The 23,077-nt window shown below is 40.7% G+C and overlaps 2 protein-coding genes across 2 annotated transcripts in view; both read right to left on the bottom strand.

The window, feature by feature from the left end:
• Fabp9 (fatty acid binding protein 9) overlaps positions 1-4,432 on the bottom strand; it is a 5,718-nt gene extending 1,286 nt beyond the window's left edge. The window contains exon 1 of the mRNA XM_055603456.1: positions 4,345-4,432. Coding sequence (XP_055459431.1) covers positions 4,345-4,417 — 73 coding nt within the window. The 5' untranslated portion in view covers positions 4,418-4,432. The remainder of the gene's footprint in view (positions 1-4,344) is intronic.
• Positions 4,433-14,251: 9,819 nt separating this feature from the next.
• On the bottom strand, positions 14,252-18,282 carry Fabp4 (fatty acid binding protein 4). Its single transcript, XM_055603408.1, has 4 exons — positions 18,149-18,282; positions 15,684-15,856; positions 15,020-15,121; positions 14,252-14,514 (listed from the first exon to the last, which is right to left on the bottom strand). The coding sequence occupies exons 1-4, from the start codon at positions 18,219-18,221 to the stop codon at positions 14,464-14,466; spliced, it is 399 nt and encodes a 132-aa protein (XP_055459383.1). The 5' UTR covers positions 18,222-18,282; the 3' UTR covers positions 14,252-14,463.
• Between the last annotated feature and the right edge of the window lie 4,795 nt (positions 18,283-23,077).

Here is a 23,077-nt window from a genome sequence, read left to right as displayed (position 1 = left end):
CACACACACACACACACACACACACACACACACACACACACACACACTGAAATCTTGACTGACATAAAGTTTTCTTTCTTTTCAAGCAGGGTCTCATTATGTAGTCCAGGCTAGCCTTGAGGTCAAGGTCCTCCTGTTTCTCCTCTGATTGCTGGGCTTGCACTGACTCACAGATCCAGCCACAGGGTTTTGTTTGACATTCTCTGTAGTCTCTAGAATAAGCCAGGTCCTTCCAAGGTGCAACTATGTAATTCTGACATCTTGAAAAGCTGAACTCATTTTCTCAGACTTTTGTGCTTAATATGAAGCGAGCATTCGCAGGATGGTTTTTGGGGATCAAATGCTTACATTCAACTGTGTGGAAACTTGCAAAGACAGTGCAGGAAGCACTTGGCCCAAAGGCTGGTTCTGGTGCTTGGCTTGTGGACTTTCACAGTAGGTAGACAAACATGGACTCCTTCTTCTGAATATATATTGAATTTCCTGTGCATTCCAGCTATGGATGGGATGCACCTCACTGTATGAAAACAGATCTGTGGACCTCAAGGAAGAGTGAGTTCAAAGCCTGGGCTCTATCCCTGACACTTGACAGCTTGTCTTCTTTTCAGCTTTCTCCATAGCAAAATGTGGGTGAGTCAAGCCTTGATCACCTTGCATTGGAAGAGTACATGAGAGGACTTAGAAGGGTCCCAGAATGGAGAATTCAGTTGCTATTCCCTCTTATTCCACACTTGACCCAGCTTTTAGTCAAAACAAGTATTATTTGATTACCATCAAATTACCAACACAATTTTTTACAAATCTTGAAAAAAAAATTCTCAGCTTCATATGGAATAACAAGAAACCCAGAATAGCTAGAACAATGCTCTACAATAAAAGATCTTCTGGAGGTATCTCCATCTCTGATCTCAAGCTGTACTATAGAGCCACAGTGATAAAAACTGCATGGTATTGGAATAGAAACAGAATGGTGGATCAATGGAATCGAATAGAAGACCCAGAAATAAGCCCACATGCCTATGGACACCTGATTTTTGACAAAGATGCCAAAAACCATACAATGGAAAAAAGACAGCATCTTCAACAAATGGTGCTGGTCTAACTGGATGTCTACATGTAGAAAAATGTAAATAGATTCATACTTATGACCCTGCAAAAAAGTAAATTCCAAGTGGATCAAACATAAAACCAGACACACTAAAGCTGTTAGAAAAAAATGGGGAAGAACCTGGAACTCATTGGCACAGAAGACAATTTCCTGAAAAAAACACCAACAGCACAGGCTCTAAGATCAACAATCAATAAATTGAACCTCATGAAACTGAAAAGCTTCTGTAAAGTAAAGGACATTGTCATCAAAACAAAACTACAACTTACAGACTGGGAAAGGATCTTCACCAACCCAATATCTAACATAGGGCAAATATCCAGAATATATAAAGAACTCAAGAAGTTAAATAGCAACAAATCAAGTAATCCATATAAAAAATCAGGAACAGAGCTAAACAGAGAATTCTCAATAGGGGAATATCAAATGGCAGAGAAACACTTGAAGAAACGCTCAATGTCCTTAGTCATCAGGGAAATGCAAATCAAAATGACTTATTTCACCTTACACCCATCAGAATGGCTAAGATCAAAAACTCAAATGACAACATATGCTGGAGAGGATGTGAAGAAGGATGAACCCTCCTCCATTGCTGGTGGGAATGTAAACTTGTACAACCACTTTGGAAATCAATCTGGTGCTTTCTCAGACAATTAGGAATAGTGCCACCTCAAGACCCAGCTATACCACTCCTAGGTGTATATCTAAAATATGCTCAAGTATACAACAAGGACATTTGCTCAACCATGTTTGTAGCAGCTTTATTCGTAATAACCAGAACCTGGAAACAACCCAGATGTCCCTCAGCTGAGGAATGGATACAGAAATTGTGGTACATTAAAACAATGGAATACTACTCAGCAATTAAAAACAAGGAAATCATGAAATTTGCAGGCAAATGGTGGTAACTAGAAAAGATCATCCTGAGTGAGGTATTCCAGAAGTAGAAAGACACACAGGGTATATTCTCACTTATTAGACATATAATATAAGATAATCATACTAAAGTCTGTATACCCAAAGAAACTAATCAAGAAGGAGGACCCTGGGTAAGATGCTCAATCCTCACTCAGAAAGTCAAACAGGATGGACATTGGAAGAGGGAGAAAACAGGAAACAGGACAGGAGTGTACTACAGAGGGCCTCTGAAAGACTCTTCCCTGCAGGGTATTGAAGCCGATGCTGAGACTCATAGCCAAACTTTGGGCAGAGTGCAGGGAATCTTGTGAAAGAAGGGGGAGAAAGACCTAGAGAGGGCAGGAGCTCTACAAGGAGAGCAACAAAACCAAAAACTCCAGGCACAGCGGTCTTTTCTGAGACAGATACTCCAACCAAGGACCATGCATGGAGATAACCTAGAACCCCTACTCAGATGTACTCCATGGCAGCTCAGTCTCATAGCAGGTTCCCTAGTAAGGGGAACAGGGATTGTCTGACATGAACTCAGAGGCTGGCTCTTTGATCACCTTCCCCTGGGCAGGGGGTGGGCAGTCTTACTAGGCCACAGAGAAAGACAATGCAGCCAGTCCTGATGAGACCTGATAGGCTAGGGTCAGAGGGAAGCAGAGGAAGACCTTCCCTATCAGTGGATTGGGGGAGGGGTATGGGAGGAGAAGAGGGAGGGCAGGCAGGATTGGGAGGGGGTGAAGGAGAGGGCTACAGCTGGGATACAAAGTAAATAAAATGTAATAAGTAAAAAATAAATTAAAAATTAATAGAAAAGGAAAAGCAAAGAAAGAAAGAAAGAAAGAAAGAAAGAAAGAAAGAAAGAAAGAAGAAAAAAGTGCTATTTGGTCATAAGCTCAAGTTCCCTTCTATTCCTTGCCTCATCTCTCTCTATATATATTTAAGCATAAATATAAATAGATGCATGTATAAATAGATATAGACATAGATATACAAATAGAGACAGCTGTAGATATATAGTATATTATATATATTATATGCAATATATATATTTTTCTCATATAGGTCTTTCTATTTCACTAGCCTAGACTTGAACTCTCTGTCTTCCTGTTTGACAGCTGGATTGTAGGTATGCACTGCCAAAACCATTTCCAAGTTTCTGATATGCCCCCAAATTTTTATACAAAACAAATTTGGCTATAAATCTATGAGGAGATGGGGAAATTTCTTTATTGCTTCCTGGAAAATTAATACCTCTGTGGAAGAGGAACAAGTATCATATTTATAATTATACTAGCTTCTTATTAAGGATAATGCATTGTTCTTTCAGTGCTTAGAATAAGTAAATATGTTATTAATAATTATAAGCATCCATCTAGGCAAAATGTAAAAATTGAAGAAATATTCTGCTTTGTATATGGTTTATTATTGTAAGAGAGGTTGCTGTTGGTTACAAAAAATGAACTATCTTGTTCCTCAAGAATTCATAGAACAGTATAGCTGTCATAGACAGAACTGATGCTTAACTATGGAGCTTGAAGTACAGAGGAATGTCAGGTAGAACCCATACTTCTGAGAGACGGCCAATGGTGAGACCGTCAGTAAAGAAAGACTATTCTATTTCTCTTCTCAAAAAGAAAGCCTTCAAAATCATCTACTGAAAAGCTATCATGCTTGAGTGAACATTCTAGAAAAATATACTAAATCAGTGGTTCTGAATCTGTGGGTCAACCCCTTGGAGGCTGAATATCAGATATCCTGCATATCAAACATTTACAGTATGATTCATAACAAAATTACAATTATGATGTAGCAACAATTATGTTTGGGGTTGACCACAACATGACTATATTAGAGTTTCGCAGGATTAAGAAGATTGAGAACCACTGTCCTGAATGTTATTTGTCGCTATTATGCTTCTAAATTCATAACTAAAGTAAATCCCCAGATTTATAAATTCCATCTATATACTTACTACAATGATATTTTCACACAAACTTGGGGTTGAACAAAAGCTGCTCAATGAAATGACCCAGCTAAGGAGAAATTCTACCAAAGTAATGGTTTTCCACCAGGGGGCCCAGGCTGTAGCATACGGACTATAAACTGAGAGAGCTGCAAACCTACCTAGCATTTCTTAATGTTAACTGTTATTGATTATAATAAAACATGGATAATAAGTGGAATTACAAACTTTCTTTCAAATGAGTATAACCCAGGATCACAAAAAGAAAATCATACAAAAATTTATTGTGAGGTACAAAGCTAGCTACAATACAAAAAAACCTCTTGCCACAAATTCCTGAACCCCATAATGGTGTTTTTCTCACCCAGTTCTTTCATGTAATCCTCGAAGTTTTCACTGGAGACCAGTTTCCAGGTTCCTAAGAAGGGCTCAATCATCGTGCAAAACTGTCTGGAAAGATGAGGCACTCACAACTGGAAACCAGGGAAGTGTGGCCACCCCTGGGCCTGCAGCAGCTTATTTTAAACAACATCTTCATCACGTGCCATTCCTGGAGTGGCCAATGGGACACCGGGAATCTGCGGTTCCAGGGACCCGCATTTGACTCATTCTATTTACCTCCAAATTAAAAGGCCGAAAACTAACCTGCAAACCTTAATTCAGGAAACCTCTTTTAGCTCCTAGCAACAAGATTACACACAGGAGTCATCTCATGAACGTTGCTTGCCGAATGGAGACAACTGTCGATGGAGACCAGCCTTTGAACACTAAATGCTGACTTACCCTAAGGGAACATCTGGCAAATGTCTGACGAACACCAACAAGAACATCCTTGCTTGCTCTGCCTCAGCTAATTTTTGTTGTTATTGGTTTGTTTGTGCAAGTCATGGTACCAAATCTCTCCTTCATTAGAAAAATATGGTCCCTTCCCTTGCTTGCAGGGCTGATGTACTGATACTGTTATTGTAACTTAAAATGCCTTCAGTTGCTTGGAGTGAGGTCCAGGGTATTATTAACAGTATCATTGTTGTCAATCAAGAATAGCTGAGTACCAGGAAGAAAGGTGGTAATAATTGCTGAGTAGAGATTTGTAACGAAGGCCTTCAAAAAAGGAGGGATATGGTAGAGTCAGTGGCTAGAACACTCATATTTTATGTTTACAAAGTAAATTCTTTCTCTGTGTGTATCTGTGTCTGTCTCTGTCTCTGTTTGTAAGTCTTTGTCTCTCTCTGCCTCTGTGTGTCTCTGTCTCTCTCTCTCTTTCTCTCTCTCTCTCCCTTTCTCCCTGTTTCTGTCTCTCTGTCTCTCTGAGACAGGGTCTCCCTATGTAGCTCAGGCTACCCTCAAATTAGCAATCCTTCTGCCTCAGCCTCCCAAGTGCCAGGATTACAGATGTGCTACACCAGTGCTGATTTGCAAAATTTCTTTATATCAAGAGAAACAATTTGTAATGGTGCAGGTAAATTTTGGAAAGTTTTAGGTGGATGCTGGAAATGATGCCTGACATTTACAGTAAAAAAAAAATCTCTCCCTCCATCTACTTCAGATATTTATTTTCTTTTCTTTTCTGAGTGAGATTCAAGCATCTTCCTTGAACCTTTCTTTGCTTCTTTGAGTCTGGATTATAGCATGGCTAATGTTCACTTATAAGTGAGTACATGAGTACGTACCATGCGTGTCTTTCTTGGTCTGAGCTACCTCGCTCAGGATGATATTTTCTAGTTCTATCCATTTGCCTGCAAGTTACATGATGTCTTTGTTTTTAATTTCTGAGTAGTATTCCATTGTGTAAATGTACCACAATTTCTCTATCCATTTTTTTTTGGTTGAGGGACACCTGGGCTATTTCCAGTTTCTGGCTATTAGGATAAAGCTACCATGAACATAGTTGAACAAATGTCCTTGTTGTATGGTGGAGCATCTTTTGGGTATATGTCCAGGAGTAGTATAACTGGATCTTGAGGTAGAGCTGTTCCCAACTTTCTGAGAAACCTCTAGATTGATTTCCACAGTGGTTGAACAAGTTTGCACTCCCACCAACAATGGAGGTATGTTCCCCTTTTTCCACATCCTCACCAGCATGCGGTATCACTTGGGGTATTAATTTTAGCCATTCTGAAGGGTGTGAGATGGAACCTCAGAGTCATTCTGATTTGCATTTCTCTGATGACTAAGGTTGTTGAACATTTCTTTAAGTACTTCCTCTGTTGAAAATTCTAAGTTTAGCTCTGTACTCCATTTTTTAATTTGGTTTGTTGGTGCTTAACTTCTTGAATTCTTTATATATTTTGGATATTAGCCTTCTGTTAGATGTGGGGTTGGTGAAGATCTTTTCCCAATTTTTAGGCTGCTGTTTTGTCCTATTGACAGTGTCCTTTGCCTTAAAGAAGCTTTTCAGTTTCACGAGGTCGCATTTATTAATTGTTGACCACAGCCAAACAATAGGCCTAGCTGAGGGAGTTTTGAGAAAAAGTGGGAGGAAGGATTGAGGGAGCCAGAGGTGTCAAGGACACCATAAGAACAACTAGAGTAAACTAACCTGAGCCTATGCGGGCTCACAGAGACTGAATCACCAAAAAGCAGGCATGTGCTGGACCTAGGCCCCCTACACACACGTAGCAGATGTGAAGCTTGGTCATGATGTGGGTCCTCTAAATATGGGAGTTAAGGCTATCTTTGACTCTGTTGCCTGCCTTTGGATCCCTTTCTCCTAGATGGGCTCCTTTTTCTGGCCTCAGTGGAAGAAGGTGTGCTTATTCTTGCTGTGACTTGGGGTGCTAGGGTGGGTTGGTACCCTTAGAAACCTCCCCTTCTCTCAGAAGAAGGAGGGGGAGAAAGCGTAAGGGTGGCACTGGAAGGAAAGGAGGGGGGAGCTGGGATCAGGCTATAAAGTGTTTAAACAAATAAAAAAAATTAAAATGAAAAAAGTAAGTAATAACAGCAGTAAATTAAATATCTAGGCAATTCCTTCTTGATTCATGTTCTGCTCTCCAAGCAAGTGAAATCAGTTCACAGGTCCCCAGTTTTCTAAGCATTTGATTGAATGGATTGATGTTGCTGCTGCCACCTCTAGCTGTGTTGGCGAGCTTGACATTTGCGTGGTCAGGGACTAGAAAATGAGTATTCATCTGCTCTATGTCAAAAAATCCATCGATTCTGAAAAATATCTGTTCATCTTGTGTATAAAGCCATCTCATTACATACAAAACAAACAAGATGTTGCTGTTTGAGGTTGAGAGAGTAATGACAATTTATGTGAGACAAAGAATTGCTTTTGAAGAAAAGACATGAAGAAGTGGGAAATGTTATATTGATGAACTGAATTGAAAAGTTATTCATCTATTCCGGCAGGGCAAAAGAAGTCCAGCAAAACCACTAGAGTTCATCAGGAAGATTATGCTAATGCTAAGAGTCTCAAGGGTTGACAATCAGATTCAGTGCTCAAATACAGAGCAAGAGACACACTAGCTTGCTTTACTGCTTATAACTGTGTTCTTCTGCATTCGGAAGGCAGAGAACAGACATCTGTGCGTGTTGGCCTGTGGGGTAGAAGGACACTGGTCACCAGCTGGCCAGCTGGCCTTGTTATTCTGATATTGATTCAGAAGTAAATACTGCAGTCCTTCTTAGAAATCATTAGGTCCATGTGACAAAAGGAAAAAAGTCAAATTTCTGACTTCTGTCGAATTCCTGCATCTGGGAAGGAGTCAGAGGGAGATTGAACCTTGAGTCTTCCTCCAAACACTTCAGATTTCTTCTGTGATATTACACAGCTGCATCCATTGTGATACAAACCCAAATTTGGAGCCAGATCCGATCTCTGTCATATGAAGTCATAGTGTTATTACTTAACAGTCTTGTGTTTGAGATTTGTTGTTCGGTGGTTAAGCCTTTTTGCTATTGACACACCTTTGCAAAAAAACTTCATTAAACAGTTCATGTGTATCCGGCCAATTACTTGTATCACGAGCAGCTGATTTCGTGCACATTTCTACCCTCCTTCACAGACCCATCTCTAATACATGACAATCTGGTTCGGAGCTGTTCAGTACCTATTATAGCACTCATTGAGACCTTAGAAAGAAGTGTGTTAGAGAACACAGCTTCTAGAATTGCATTTCTCTCAGACATCCGGGAGCAGTTGTAAAAGTGAACCAAGAGAAGACAATACTTTAAACTCATTTCTGTTCCTGAGATAGCACCTGGCTGTAAGCCACACCGTAAAATGTTAAGCAAAGGATTTGTAGGTGAGTAACAAAATAAATAAACAGTATTCAGTTCTTTCTCCTTATTAGTGTTAGCAGGAACTAAAGACAGGTTTAATACCTGGGCCTTCTCTGGTACTAGCATGGGCCTTTCATTCTGGCCCTCACCGAACGCAGTGTTAATTAGTTCTCCATTGCTCTGACCACAATCCCTGACAGCCAGATTAAGCAAGGGGTGGTTTATTTTGGCTCCGAATCACAAGGGAGGGAGAAGCACAGCCTAGCTCACAATGGTGGGAGTCTGTTGGCTCATCACATCTCAGCAGACCAGAAAGCAGATAATAGCAGGAACTTGAAGCCAGGTTAATGACCTTCACAGACCCATCCCTAGCTCCCTACATCTGCCATCCGGGATGTACTTTCTGAAATTATGCCTCTCAAATAGCTGTGAGACAAGCATTCAAAACACGAACCTGTGGAGGACATTTAAGAGTCAAACCAGAACTTTTGACAGTGACTTCCCAAAGCTCGCACCATCTCATAAATGCAAAATGCATTTAATCCAATTTCAGCAGGTGCCAAAGCTCTAGTGTGGTTCAGGATTCTGAAACCTAAAAGCTCTGAGACTGAAGATGATGTTTTAGCTATAAGCTACTGTGAAATCAGAGGTCACCTACTTCCAGTGCCCAACAACATAGCGTAGACATTGCCATTCCAAAAGGGAGACCTGTAAGATAGGCAAAAAGAGATCAAAACCAAGCAAGAGGGAAATACAGCCCAGCAAGTGTTAAACCCTGTAGCTCTGCGTCCAATATCCAGGGCTCTGTGACATGAAGCCCAACAAACTCAGGCAGCCCCATGCTCACAGTCCATGCCAGCCCTCCCGGCCCAGGTCTACACAGCCTGTTTTAGAAGCTGAAGGTTTCCCCAGCAGGTGCTCCACCTTCCTGATGTGTCCAAAACACTAGGCCCTCTGCTGTAGCGACGTATGTTTCTGTCTCCATGGTTTTCACTGTTTCAGGAGCTATACTGTGTGTGTGTGTGTGTGTGTGTGTGTGTGTGTGTGTGTGTGTGTATGAGAGAGAGAGAGAGAGAGAGATAGGGAGGGAAGGAGAGAAAGAAAGAGAAAAATCATGTTATTTTATACTTTTATAACAGGCCTATTTTGCTTAGTTTATCCTTAAAATTCATCCATGGATTTTTTTTTTAGCCCATCAAAAATTTTTTTTTTTCGTTTTAAATGGGGAAAGGGAAGGGAAGGCAATATAAAGGAGGGAATATAGAAAGGGACAACTAACACTAAAGCTCATTTGAAAGGCCACATGAAAACCTTCCTACAATATACACACATATGAAAGGAATCTAAATGGACTCACCAGACAATAGGGGAGCCAATGCCCCAACTAGACATGTTATACTACCAAGTAAAACTTCTGGTTCCAGGAATGGCTTACATCTTGTTGGGCCAAAAGGACCCATGGAAAAACCCTAACATCACAGGCTAGTGTCAAAGCCGTTAGTTGTCCCCCACAACCTGCCAGCAAGACTCTATTGCTGAAAACCACACTTGTTTGTGTCATTGAAAATGGAGTTGAGCTGGTGCCAAACTTGAAGATTCACACACACACACACACACACACACACACACACACACACACACACACCGCCCCTTAGATAGCATTCACGGCTGTGGATGACATTCTGCATGCTACTAGATTAGAAAGATAACCATCAGTATCACCTAGCTACAGACCCTGGGACCTACACGGGCGTAATAGTGGCACAACACCAACCACTTTTAAAATTGGATTTAAGGTAACTCCATGAGATGGACCCCACACCTGACATTGCTAAGCGGCCAATAGCCTGAGCCTACATAATTCATTGGGCCTAAGGAAAATCCTACTATTATTCTACATAACTCAAGGGCCTAGGGAAAAACCTACTGCTAGCATTCTGCTAAAGGAACTTGTAAATAAAATGATTCCTAATAATGTATTGCTATTCCCACAGAGCAGCCCTCATCAGAGGAACTTCTTTCAGTAGGTAGCAACTAACACAGAGACCCACAACTGGACACTGTGCAGAGGATGAGAGACTTGGGAGCACCCCATCTTAAAAGGGGTATCTTTGCCAACCCCCCTCCTCTCACACCTCGGGAATCTGTGCAGAAGAGGAGGCAGAAAGATTTCAAGAGCCGGAGGTGATGGGTGACACCAAGAAACAGTGTCTTCCAGACACCAAGGAACCAATGCGCAGACAACCTCACAGAGACTGCGTCAGCATGAACACGACCTGCACAGGTTTAGACCCTGGCACTGAGGAGGGAAAGCGGAGCTGAGGTCCCACCCCTAACTAAAAGGCTATTTGCAGCTGATACCTACTGGCAGAAAGAAAATCTGTTTTCTCCAGTGGAGTCTCACCGGGTGTAAGAACCACACTTCGGCGCAGTGGCCAACACAAAATGAACTCAACAGTGTTTCTGTGGACTTCTTGTTTTATTTTGTCATGTGTTGGCATTTTTTTTTTTGGTCTTATTGGTATTTTGCTTATTTGTTTTGATTTTTGATTTTGTGTTTCCAGGTTTCTTTGGTTTTGTTTCTTGTTTGCTTTTGTTGTTTAAAAAAAAGAGGGAGAGATGGAACATAAATATAGGTGGGGATCTGGGAGGAGTTGAGGGAGGAATAAAACACGATCAAAGGAACGTTTAAAGTTTTCTTCCATGAAAAGATTTATTATTATTTTAAGAACAAAAAAATTCCTTCGCTTTTGTGACTGACGACAGTAATTTCACTGTGTGTATGTTCCTGTGCTTGCATAGGCATTTGAGAGCCTTATGGTATATGTGTGTGTGTGTGTGTGTGCGTTATTCATCCATTCACTTGCTGATGGACATTTGTCGTTTGGCTCATGTTATTGACCTATTCTGAATGTTGTAGAATCAGCTTTTACTTTGCTGATTCACACAGTAGTTCTGTGCTATATTTTTTGAGGGATTGCCATCGTATCCAGTAGCAGTGTGCTGTTATATATTCCGAGCTCCCAGATCTCTAGTTCCTCTCTTGAACACTTTTTGCATGTCCTGGAATTTTTTGTTGTTGATGATGATGTTGAAAATTGGATATTTACATATCGTATTGTGCTAACTATAGTAATCAGACTGCAGCAAGATCTTAGAAACTGCTTTTGCTAAAAGGCACAGAATCTCTGACTCTTCCCAGTGAGTGAGTTACTGTGCCTGAGGCATGGCATCTCTGCCTTCACTTTCACTTGCCTCTTTTACTTTGGGTTAGATTCCTATTCAGCTCTACACATAAATGTATCAAAGTTTTGAAGTGTGTCTATCAAGATCTGCAGTGACATTCAGCTGTCAGTTTCATGATGTCCAGCTCCGGATCCCCTGCTGGACCGTCTACAAGCGTCCTCTCACTGTTGGAAGCTTAAAGCAAGCCTGGGTTCCAAGAACACTTTTGCCTCTCAGACACATCTCCCAGGAAGAGATCACTCCAAGTTAGATCAACTGGAAAAGGCTGGAAAGCGAGGCTGCCCGCTAAACCATGTAAATGTGATTTAGAAGTCATGTGCAAAGCCTCATTGTAGAAGCACTTCATTCCTCCCACAAGAAATGCAAGCAAAACACACAAGTACATGCACATATCTATGCACCTGTGCTGACCAGGAAACCTGACTATTTTGTGTGTGTGTACGTGGCTGTTTTATATTTTTACGGACACGAGTTTTACGTTTCACTGTTATTATATGTGTGTGCGCATACATTTCAACCCTCACTGTTATCATGCCTGTGTGTGTGTGTGCACGTGTGTGTTAGATATAAGGATTCCATGGAGGTTTTGAGTAAAGAGTGCTACTGATAATAAACATAAATGTTTGGCAACTACTGAACAAGCCTGTCATACTAGCCCAGCATGAGCCCTGTGGAATGACAGGCATGGCTTCTGTGTGGCTTCCTGGTCCAGCATGCCGCTATGGTTTGTATGAAGGGGCTCTCTTCTGACCGCCAGCTCTCAAATAATGACACTGAGACCTGTGAGACCTGTTATTAATTATGAAAACTTGGCCTTAGCTTAGGCTTGTTCCCCAGCTAGTTCTTAAGTTAAATTAATGGCTTTCCATTAGCCATTAGCCTGCATTCTGCCATGTGGCTGGTTACCTCTCCTCAGTACACATGCTTTTGTCTCCTTTTTTTTTTCTTCAAGAATGAATTTTATAATAGTTTTAAGTGAACAAATTTTTTAATTTTTATTAATTACACTTTATTCACTTTGTATCCCCCCATAAGCCTCTCCCTCCTCCCCTCCCAACCCCACCCTCCCTTCCCTTTCTTCATGCATGCCCCTCCCCAAGTCCACTGATTGGGGAGGTCCTCCTCTCCTTCTTTCTGATCTTAGTCTATCAAATCTCATCAGTAGTGGCTGCATTGTCATCTTCTGTGGCCTGGTAAGGCTGCTTCCCCCTCAGGGGGAGGTGATCAAAGAGCAGGCCTATCAGATTATGTCAGAGGCAGTCCCTCTTCCCATTACTATGGAACCCACTTGGACACTAAACTGCCATGGGCTACATCTGTGCAGGGGTTCTAGGTTATCTCTATGCATGGTACTTGGTTGGAGCATAAGTCTCTGGGAAGACCCCTGTGTTCAAATTTCTGGTTCTGTTGCTCTCCTTGTGGAGTTCCTGTCCTCTCTAGATCTTACTATTTCCCACTTCTTACATAAGATTCCATGCACATTGCCCAACAGTTGGCCATAAGTTTCAGCATCTGCTTTGATAGTCTGCAGGGCAGAGCCTTTCAGAGGCCCTCCGTGGCGGGTTTCTAGCTTGTTTCCTGTTTTCTTTCGTCTCCTTCTTATCTAACTGGCCACCCTTCCCACCTCAGATTCCTTCCCAGAGTTCCTTTCTCTTCCCAGAACTTCTGCCTTCCTGTCCTGTCTTTGCTATAGGCCATTCAGCTCTTTCTTAAACCAATCGGAGAGGTGAAGAAAGTATATGTTTACAAAATATGATGCAGGTTCTGAGCAATTAGAATAATAAAACCAAAGTCTGATTTCTGCTGCTACAGAAATCAGCATTTGAATGATATAAAGACCTTCTTTACACAGCGTACAAAAAGATCACCCAACAGGCTTGGATGTGGTTTGTTCTCTGAAGATTCATCCCCCAGCATGGTGCATTAAGGTGCTGGAGCATTAAGGGATGAGGTTTACAGAAAAGGTCATTAGGTCAGGTGAGTGGGATGAGGTTTCAGGCAGGAATCTTCTCTGATGAGATTAGTGGAACCTGTTAGATCCCACAGAATGTTGTTATAAATGACAAGAATGGCTCCTTGTCAAGGAGATGCCTCTCTCCCTATTATGTTCCCATGATAACACCTACCATGAGGTCAGTGCTGAATCTCTGCACTGCACTGTCTTGAGCTTTCAGCTTCCAAAAGTGCAAAACTGACAGCCAAGTAAACCATTTCTTTATAAAGCGAACAGTCTCAGAGTTTCATGGTTTTTTTTTTTTTACAATAGTTATTAAAACACTTGTTCAGACTAGCTGAGCATGGTGGTATGTACTTAAACGCCAGCAACAACACACGAGACTGAAGCAAAAGAATTGTAGTTCAAAACTAGTCTGGAGTATTTAGTAACACACACACACACACACACACACACACACATAAACACACACAGAGAACAAACACACACGAACACATGCACGCACGCACACACACACACACATACATCAGAGACTAGAGCTCTTTCCTGCAGCATTGTATGCACTATTGAGTCCCAGTGCCCCAGGACAGGGCAGATATGACAGTGTATACTTGAATCACATGGATGTGGACAATTGTGCTAGATCTGTAGGCACGCGAAAGCAGGGCTTACTATTCAGTCTCGGTTCCTCTGTACTGTCCCTTATCTAGGAAAGTTCATGGACATTGACTTTTCTGCCATGCATTATTATGAAAGACTTTATTTACTTATATCAGTACCAAAATAATAATAATGAAGTTTTTTCTATTCTTTTCACTCCTTTATGAGTATAAAATTAGACACCCAATAAAAATATCATTATGCCACTTTCTAAGTCTAAAAAGGTTTTATTTAACCAACACAACCACATTCAATAAAATCTAGCTTTAGAAAAAAAAATTAGTTGCTTGCTAATTAGTGGAAGATCATATTTAAAAAAAAAAAAAAAGAAAAGCGGTACATCCAACTGACTGTTGAGGAGTTTGGTGCGCATTTCAGTCCAGGGCCACGTCTCCTGGCTCATGCCCTTTCGTAAACTCTTGTAGCAGTCACGCCTTTCATGACACATTCCTGGACACAGGCACAAAATGTTCGTGGTCAAATAAAGGAAACAACAGCTTGCATTTAATTTTGGTGTCTCTCAGTGTCGGAAGAGAAGTGCTATTCAACCAAAACCGTGTGTTCTACAGTCCTGTGCTTGTGTTGCACATCCAGGTTAGGGTGATGCAAAGACCAAGCAGGTGCAGGCCTTCCTGTCAGGGAGTGAGTACCATGAGCAGAACCACAGACTGCACTGTGATGAGGGTGTTGCACGAGGCATCTTGTGATGCCTGAGAGGAAGCAGGGACTACTTCCTTAAGGGGAAACGTGCATGGGTGGAGCCTGACCACATGAGAGGATGGGGCTCAGAAGGGCAAGTGTGAAAACCCAGATTCAACCCTCAGTTAGCTCCAAATAAACAAGTGCTACAAATAAATCCCTTGGTCTACACAAGCCGGCGAGTTTTCTAAAGTGGAGTGGTGGTCCTGAGGTCCTGAAGGTGGGGTCTAGAGCTACGTACGCAGGAAATACTCACCACCACCAGCTTGTCACCATCTCGCTTTCTCTTTATGGTGGTTGACTTTCCGTCCCACTTCTGCACCTGTACGAGGGCCCCGCCATCCAGGGTTATGATGCTCTGTGGCCACAGTGAAAAGAGATTGCAATTTGCACATGACAATAAGATTGAAATTATGGAACCCTGGTTCAAAGGACTTTTCTGAGGGCCTTAGTAACTCTAAATGCCAAGAATATAGTCCAACAACAAAAAAGAAGAAACATGTCTTGAAAAAAAATAATGTAGGACTCATATATATATATATGTATATATATTATGAATAGAAACAGAGAATAAAATCACATTTTGAAGAAAAGAATATACTGGGAAAAAAACTAGATGATAAAACATATGTTAAGATTGTGATAGTACGGTAATATTTATTATTTTAGCCTCTCCTTAGAAAGCCTTCCTTAACATTTTATTACTCCACATACACTATTTTAGGACACATAAAATATGCTAATCATTCTTAATATCAGGGCAACCTAAGTAACCAGGGGAAAGGCATCATCTGCCTAGTGATGGCGATTGTTTAGGGATGGGAGCTCAGAGGCCTTCAGTCAACAAAGGGAAGCTTTTCTTCCCATTGTCCTGAGGTCACGTCCTGCAGGCTGTGGACTTAGAAGCCGTTGTTTCTCACCTTTACTTTCCTGTCATCTGCAGTGGTTTCTTCAAATTCCTTGCCCAGGCTGAAGGAAATCTCTGTGTTTTTAAAAGTACTCTCTGACCGGATGGTGATGATATCTCCATTGACACTGATGATCATGTTGGGCTTGGCCATACCAGCCACTTTCCTGGTGGCAAAGCCCACCCCTGTTGTTAGGGAGAGAAAGCACAGCATGCTTACACTTTTGTATGCGTGAAGAAGATGGCAGGTTTCCTGAGGCTCCTTTGAGACAAGCTTTGCAGCTAAACATGTTGGGCTAATCCCTGAGAATAATGCTCAGAAGACAACCACCGGATTGACTGTTAGCTTGGCCTCTTCTCTGCTTCTAAATACAACCCCTCAGGGGAATCCTTAATTCACAAGAACTTATAGAGATGAAATCTTCATGCCATGATGTCTATGTGCTTTATATATGTCAGTATCATCTATTATAATATAGTAGTAGTAAGTATATGTATACTATCTCTATTTGTGTTTATGTTTGAGACAATTTGACTGTTGTGTTATTTCTTAAATACTAAAAGTTATATTCTAAAAAATCTAAGTCAGAGACCAGGCCTGATACAGAATTATCGGGTTAAAAGATCATCTATTTTGAGTGTACAGAAATCACATTTCACAGCATTTGTTGCCAAGTTTAATGTTCTAGGCTTCCTTCCCATATTACTCCCTCATGAAATAAAGATATTTGATTAATTTCTCTAGAGGGAAAATCATTTCCTACATATCATGTCATTTTAGAATGGCGATATCATTCTAAGTAATGTGTAAGGAAAATTAAAGGGGACTCAGCAAATACCTTTTGAACTCAAGAAATCTGAATTTCATTGTTTTGAAGGTCTGGTTTGTTTAAATGAAGGAAATGCTCACTTGTGGAGGCCAAGCCACTCACACCTTAGGTGCTCTGTCTGCAGACATTATACAGCATTCGCACTAACAGGACTGCTGACTCTCCCAACACAAATGCTTAAATAAAGGCTATCTCTTTGACTAAAGGTGACCAAAGGTTAGAACTAAGGATGAACTGAGAGGAGAAACACAGCACAAGATAAGTGGTGCAAAGGCTGTGACTTAGTTCTCTGGCTAGAAAGTAGCCACAATAAGAAAATGAAGTATTTCTGCCTTGAATACTCACTCTGCCACAGAACCCAACATTCGGTACAATCAGTCAATACAGGGAAGGAATGCAACATGGAAAACGAACTGAGAGAGACTGAGCCTGGGCCAGACTACAGCTTCACTTGTTTCTTTCTGCTTTTCTTTGACTGCAGAAGACAATACCTGCCAACCCAGTCAATTACAGCTGCCAATTCCGTTCAGGAAATACTGTTAGGCCTTTAATTATAAATCTTTCACAATTTAAGTAGTGTTGTTATAATTTAGGTGTGAATAATACTGGTATAAAATGTTTCCAAAAGTCAATAGCTAAATGTGGCCCAAACCCTGCTGTTTCTGGATAGTAGCTAGCATACAACATACTGAATGGTAACTAGCCGATGTGCTAAGAGGTCAGTCATGCTGAAATTCCTGATATTCTTATCTGCAAACAAGAGATCAATATTGACAGATAATCAAAAGTTCCTGCTATGTAACGGAGGGGAAGGTTAAGCCTTTGGTGATTTAGGGGATTCTTTCCTAAAGAAGACACTCTGCACTATAGGAGCTGACCTTCTGAAGGTCAGGGAGAGAAGGGACTCCACACAGAAGCTTCCTGATAAAGCGCATCGCTTCGTTGATGGCCACCGAATCAATGCCAGCATTGCCTGGTGACCACACACACAGTAGCATCGGGTAGTGTTGACCAAACCTAAACCACTTCTAGCCTCAGCTATCAGAAAGGCACAGTCCTTTTGAATCACTTGCTAAATCTATGGCATCCCAGATCATTCAAAACCAGTGAATGTTTAATCCCTTGAAGAAAAATGTCTCCCGTGGTTAAGCTTTTGTCTTCTATAAAATACTCACACATTCTCATGCCTTAACATTGAGATAGAAAAGCATTTGCTAAAATATATTTTCCAACATGACTTTTTTTTTCTAAGATGGGCAGTATCACAACTTCAATTTTAAACAAAAATTACTCCATGCTACCAAAAAAAAAAAAAAAAAGGTACATTTTTTCTCCCTAAGTTACTGCAAAATTTCCATGTAAGAGGAAATGTTAAAAAACATCCAAGTGAGCCACAGAAACACAAGTCTGGTAATGGAGGCAACGTCTTGCATTCTATAAGCCACAGGAGATTTTCGTTTAGACTTCCCTGCTGGTTCACCTGTAGATAGCATGAAGTTGAAGGTCTGATTTAGAAAGCCCCTTATTCATGCTTTTTCTTGTGGCTTCCACACCCTCCATAAGGGAGACATCATTTCATCTCAGATGCTCTCCCCAGGCTGAAAGCCCTCTTCCCAGTGGGGAAGACCCCATCACCCACAGCACTTACCCACTTCTTTCATATAATCATCGAAGTTTTCACTGGAGATGAGTTTCCAGGTTCCCACAAAGGCATCACACATTTTTGTAAACCTTCTGAGATTTCTCTTCCAGGTGAGAAAGAGGCTGCAGGATGGGGGAAGGTGCTATGAACCTCCTGAGTCCAGAGAACTCCCTTTTAAAGATGTCGCAACCATGTGACTGTAGGAGTGACCAATAGGGATGACCCCAGATCATTTCCTTCATTACCAGCCCCCGTATTTTTTCCTCTGAGTCATGTTTTTAATAGAAAAAAATTTCAACTTTGGTTCTCCCTGGCAATGATCACTGGACTTGGAGTACAAATTATTTTTAACCATGAACAGAGTATTTTAAACGTTCCTGTTTTGACTGTTAAATGCTAATGCATTGAACTTCCCCCTATTATTCCATATGTATTTACCTCATTGTGGAGGAGACCTTGGACACACTTAAACCCTCTATTTATTTTATTAATACTGTGTTTAATACTTTTATTAATACTGTGTTAATCATGTGTTTGGTTCATTTAACTTGAGAACAGAACGCCTATCTTAGAGAGTCTTAGTCTTAACTGCTTTTTTGTTACGATAGTGTTGTCTCAAGAATTATAACAAAATAAGTAATGGCATTTTAAAGTGCCCTAGATTTTTTTTTTTTTGAGACAGTGTCTCTCTACACAGCTCTGGTAGTCCTGGAACTCACTATCTAGACAAGGCTGGTCTTGAACTCATAGAGATCTGCCTGGCCCTGTCTCTGAGTGCTGGCTAAAGTAGCCTAAATTTGTAATTTCAAATATTTAATATATATATTTAAAATGCATTCAGCTTATTGTTTAGGAATCTAGAATACAGAATTAATTAAATTAAAAAATGAAGCCACATTCTTCCCATTTCCTAACTAACCATATAGTATTGATTTTTACAGATCCCTTAAAAACAGAGCCGGATCCATTTCTGAAATATGCTATAAGTTCTAAATTTATCCAGATCTAAAGAGTGCGGCTTTATGTGAATGATTAGAAGTAATGTGGTCAAGAGTTATCAAAACCTGTTTTCTTCTTTGACACAGTGACTAATCGGAGATGGCTTTTGTAAAGTAACCCTGGTTTTCAAGCTCCCCGCGTCATGCCAGAACATTTAGGCTGCCTCACAGATTCATCTGCTTCCCCAAAGAACAAGATCTAGATTGAAGCTCAAATAAAATAAGTAATCTTAATACAGGAATAATTTTGATAGTATTCTAAATTGTTTTACTTGGAAACATATGTTGATCCCTAACTTAAACACGTTTTCAAATGATCACCTCACTGCATAGTTTCCTAACACTATGGTTAAGACATTTTGTGGAGAAAGCCCATCCGATACAGGTTCCTGCACTTGCACGAAGTTCTTCTACCCGTGCCAAGTGACTAATACGCCAGTAAAACTCAATTTTAAACTTTACTGAATTTCAATTGAAAGAAAAGTAAGTATCCTCAATTTGGCGATTGGAAAAAGTTTTAAATATGTGCTGAACAACTTGAATATGTCAATATAAGTGTTTGGTTTTTTGTTTTTTATTTTTATTTTTTACTTTAAGTTTCGTAAACATTAAATGATGATCAAGTGTTTCAAAAGAAAAATTTGAGTCTGGATCAAGATGTGTGTTAGTGTACAATACATATCATAGCTGAAGTTAGTGGATAAAAATGTCATGTATAAAGAAATTTTCTTACATTTATTATATGTTAGAATAGCCATAGCTGAGGCATGTCAAGTGAAATATATTACGAAAACTAATCTTTTTTTTAACTTTTTGAAAGTGTCTGCTGGAAAATTGTAATTACACATATGGGTGGAGAAAGGGGAGTGAGGGTGAGGTTGGGAGGGGAGGAGGAAGGGAGCTACGGGGGGATACAAAGTGAATAAACTGTAATTAATAAAAATTAAAATAAAAAACTAAAAATAATAAAACCTGTCTTGAAATAAGCACTTTTTTAAAAAGGCACTTGCTGCTTTTCTGAAAATGTTATTCTTAGCATTTTTTCTCCTTTAGCATCTTGTATCAGCATCAAATCTATTGGACGTAAGATGCCTCCATCCTATCTTGTCTTTTCTCATCCCTGATATTCCTCTATCCATGACTGAATGCTTTTAGAATTTTGCTCACCTATTGAATATTAATCAGTGAACTAACTCACAAAGAAAGGAGATACAGGGGTATGCCTCTTGATCATGCTTATGTGTGTGTTTTAAGGCAAGAGAGCCACAAAGGTCTCTTTGCATTTTAGACACATGAGCACAGTAGCCTGGAAAGAGTGACTGACAAAGGTCATGATGTTCTTGTATAAAACTATGTACAAGGCAAGAGTTAGAGGTGATGGTCAGAGAAGGAAAAGGAACCAGATAGTAGTAATGAAATGAGAGAAACTGATATAGGAAAGATTCGAAATGCCTCTTCCTTCATCAGTGGCCTGAATCCACAAACAAGGTCAATGGAAGACAGTTTGACACTGGCCATGAGAAGAATTCCCACCTATGCTTCCGTTTACCAATATCAAACAAAGAATTCAATTGCACGTGTCAGCAGAAGGTGCGCTCCTGTAATCCCAGCAACACAAGAAACGGAGTCAGGAGAATCACCTAAGTTCAAGACCATCCTACTTAACTTGACAATGAACATGCCTCAAAGTTAAGAATTAGAAAGAATCAAGGATGTACAAACAACCAAACAAAAACAACAAAGACACAGCGGGCTGAATATTTCCTCAGAGCCAGGGGGAAGGGGTCTGCCATGGGAACAGCCTGGCTTTGCTTCTGGGATTTGGGGCCAAGGCCACATCTCAGAATCTCAGGGCTGACACTCTGGTCCGAGGCTGTTGGCCTTGCACTTTGCTCCTCTACGGGCAGCTCCTGTGAAAAGCCTCCCTCTGACCTTTGCCTGCGCTTATTTCTTTTGGAGGAAATGAGAATATTGCTTCTGACAATTTTTAATTAACAAGGAAACAGACCCCTCTCTGGATAATAAAGAGTAATGACAAAGTGCCAATGAGAGGGAGAGTTTTCAGTTTGTACAGAGCAGCCGAGGTGAGGGTTCATGCCTTGTTTTGGAGGCAAAGTTCCTTTGTTAACCCTCAACTTCTATCTGTGTTTGGGTGTTCCTTAGCAATTGTAAGATGGGCCCTGAGTAGAAAATGCAGGCACATTTTCTTTTCTTCTTCTCACTGATGGGATGGCTTACTGTGGGAAGCGTTCTAGGCTTCCTATCCCGCTAGACCAGCATGTCACTCAGTGCATGTATGGTACAGTGACTGACTCTTTGACCTCAAATGGCAGCAGTTTTGCAAAGAGTGAGCAAGCCATAGGCTCTGCCTCGGGTAAAAGGCAGTGACTAATGACAGACTATGAGATCCTTAAAAGCTCTTAGGTAGCTTCTTCATTTGCCTTTTTGCTCATAAAAGGAATTCTTCACAAAGGTTCGGCGTGTGAAAGCAGTGGCCCACGGCGGGAGGTGTAGCCAAGTGCTTTCTGAACATAAACTGTCACCTACTTGGTCTTCATTTCATAAGCAAACCCCATTAGGAACTAACTGGAGGCAAAGGTGAAAATCTCAACCAGACAAAGCAAGAGAACTTACCAACAGGCCAGCTGCACCACCAGAAATATAAAAAAAAAATCCATTAAGGCAGACACACATGCATGCACTCATACACACACACACAAACACACAAGCACACACGCACACATATATACACAAAGTTCACATTTGTTCTCTTCTTTGTATTTGTGTCCTATTATCCTTATCAATCTCAACAGCCTGCATTTTGTGTTTTTAAAGTTACATACATATATAATATAATTTGCTTTATACAAACTAAAGCCAAATGCAAAGAAGATATTCAGTCCCTAAAAAGTGCCAGTTGTTATGCCTGATACAAGAAAGATGTTCTGCTAAAACTTTCAAAAGAGACAGACATGTACAGCAGACAAACACAAAACAAAACACCAGACACAGCAAGCTGACTGTTTCCTCAGAGTCATGGGGACAGGGTCTGCAATGAGAACGGCCTGGCTTTGTTTTGGGAGTGTGGGACCTGAGGACACATCTCAGAATCTCAAGCCTGAGACAAGGCAGGCCTGCTACTTAAATATAATTAATATCTTAAATAGATGATATATATATATATTTATGATATATATGATGATATATATTTCTAAGATATTAAATATCATTATACATCATATGTTTACTATCTTAAATATAAATAATATCTTTAAATATCTTAAATTAAGACAGGAAGGTAAGACCTAAAGACATCACTATCGGGTCATCAAGATCTTACGAACCAGCCACGAGGTGGCATACACCTTTAATCCCAGCCTTTGGGAGGCAGAGGCAGTCTGATCTCTGAATTTGATGCCACCCTGTTCTACAGAGTTCCAGGACAGCCAGGGCTACACAGAGAAACCCTGTCTCAGTAAAACAAAAACAAAACCAAAGCCAAGCAAAGCAGAAAAGACCTCACATAGTTTTTACCAGTGGCTGTGCAGCAAGTGGGGGTGACACACATGAACTGCTTAGGGTTCGTTCCGTAGTAGAATTCTGTGCAATGCCATGTCAAGGGTGATGTTCTCATGGGAGGAACAGCTTGTGGGGGTGTCCAGAGGGAGAGCCTAGAAACAAACATAGGAGCAGCTCTGCCGCTAATCTCAGGTACTTAGAGCCTCTCCTGCTTTTGGAAAGCTGGGAACTTAGCAGTAAGTAGAGTGTACTTGATCACCCACCACGGTGTATAGGACTAGACGTACAGATCGTGAGGTTTCAGTTCAGTTATCCTGCCCATTACAGCTATGAGTTGGTGGTTGTGGTTCTGACTCCAGCCTGAACTTCACACACACACACACACACACACACACACACACACACACACACACACACA

The sequence above is a fragment of the Psammomys obesus genome, unplaced genomic scaffold (genome assembly GCF_907164565.1).
Source record: "Psammomys obesus unplaced genomic scaffold, mPsaObe1.curated_primary_1811, whole genome shotgun sequence".
In the NCBI taxonomy this organism is placed as follows: Eukaryota; Metazoa; Chordata; class Mammalia; order Rodentia; family Muridae; genus Psammomys; species Psammomys obesus.
The sequence above is the reverse complement of the archived record's forward strand: the minus strand, read 5'-3'. Positions and strand labels throughout refer to the sequence as shown.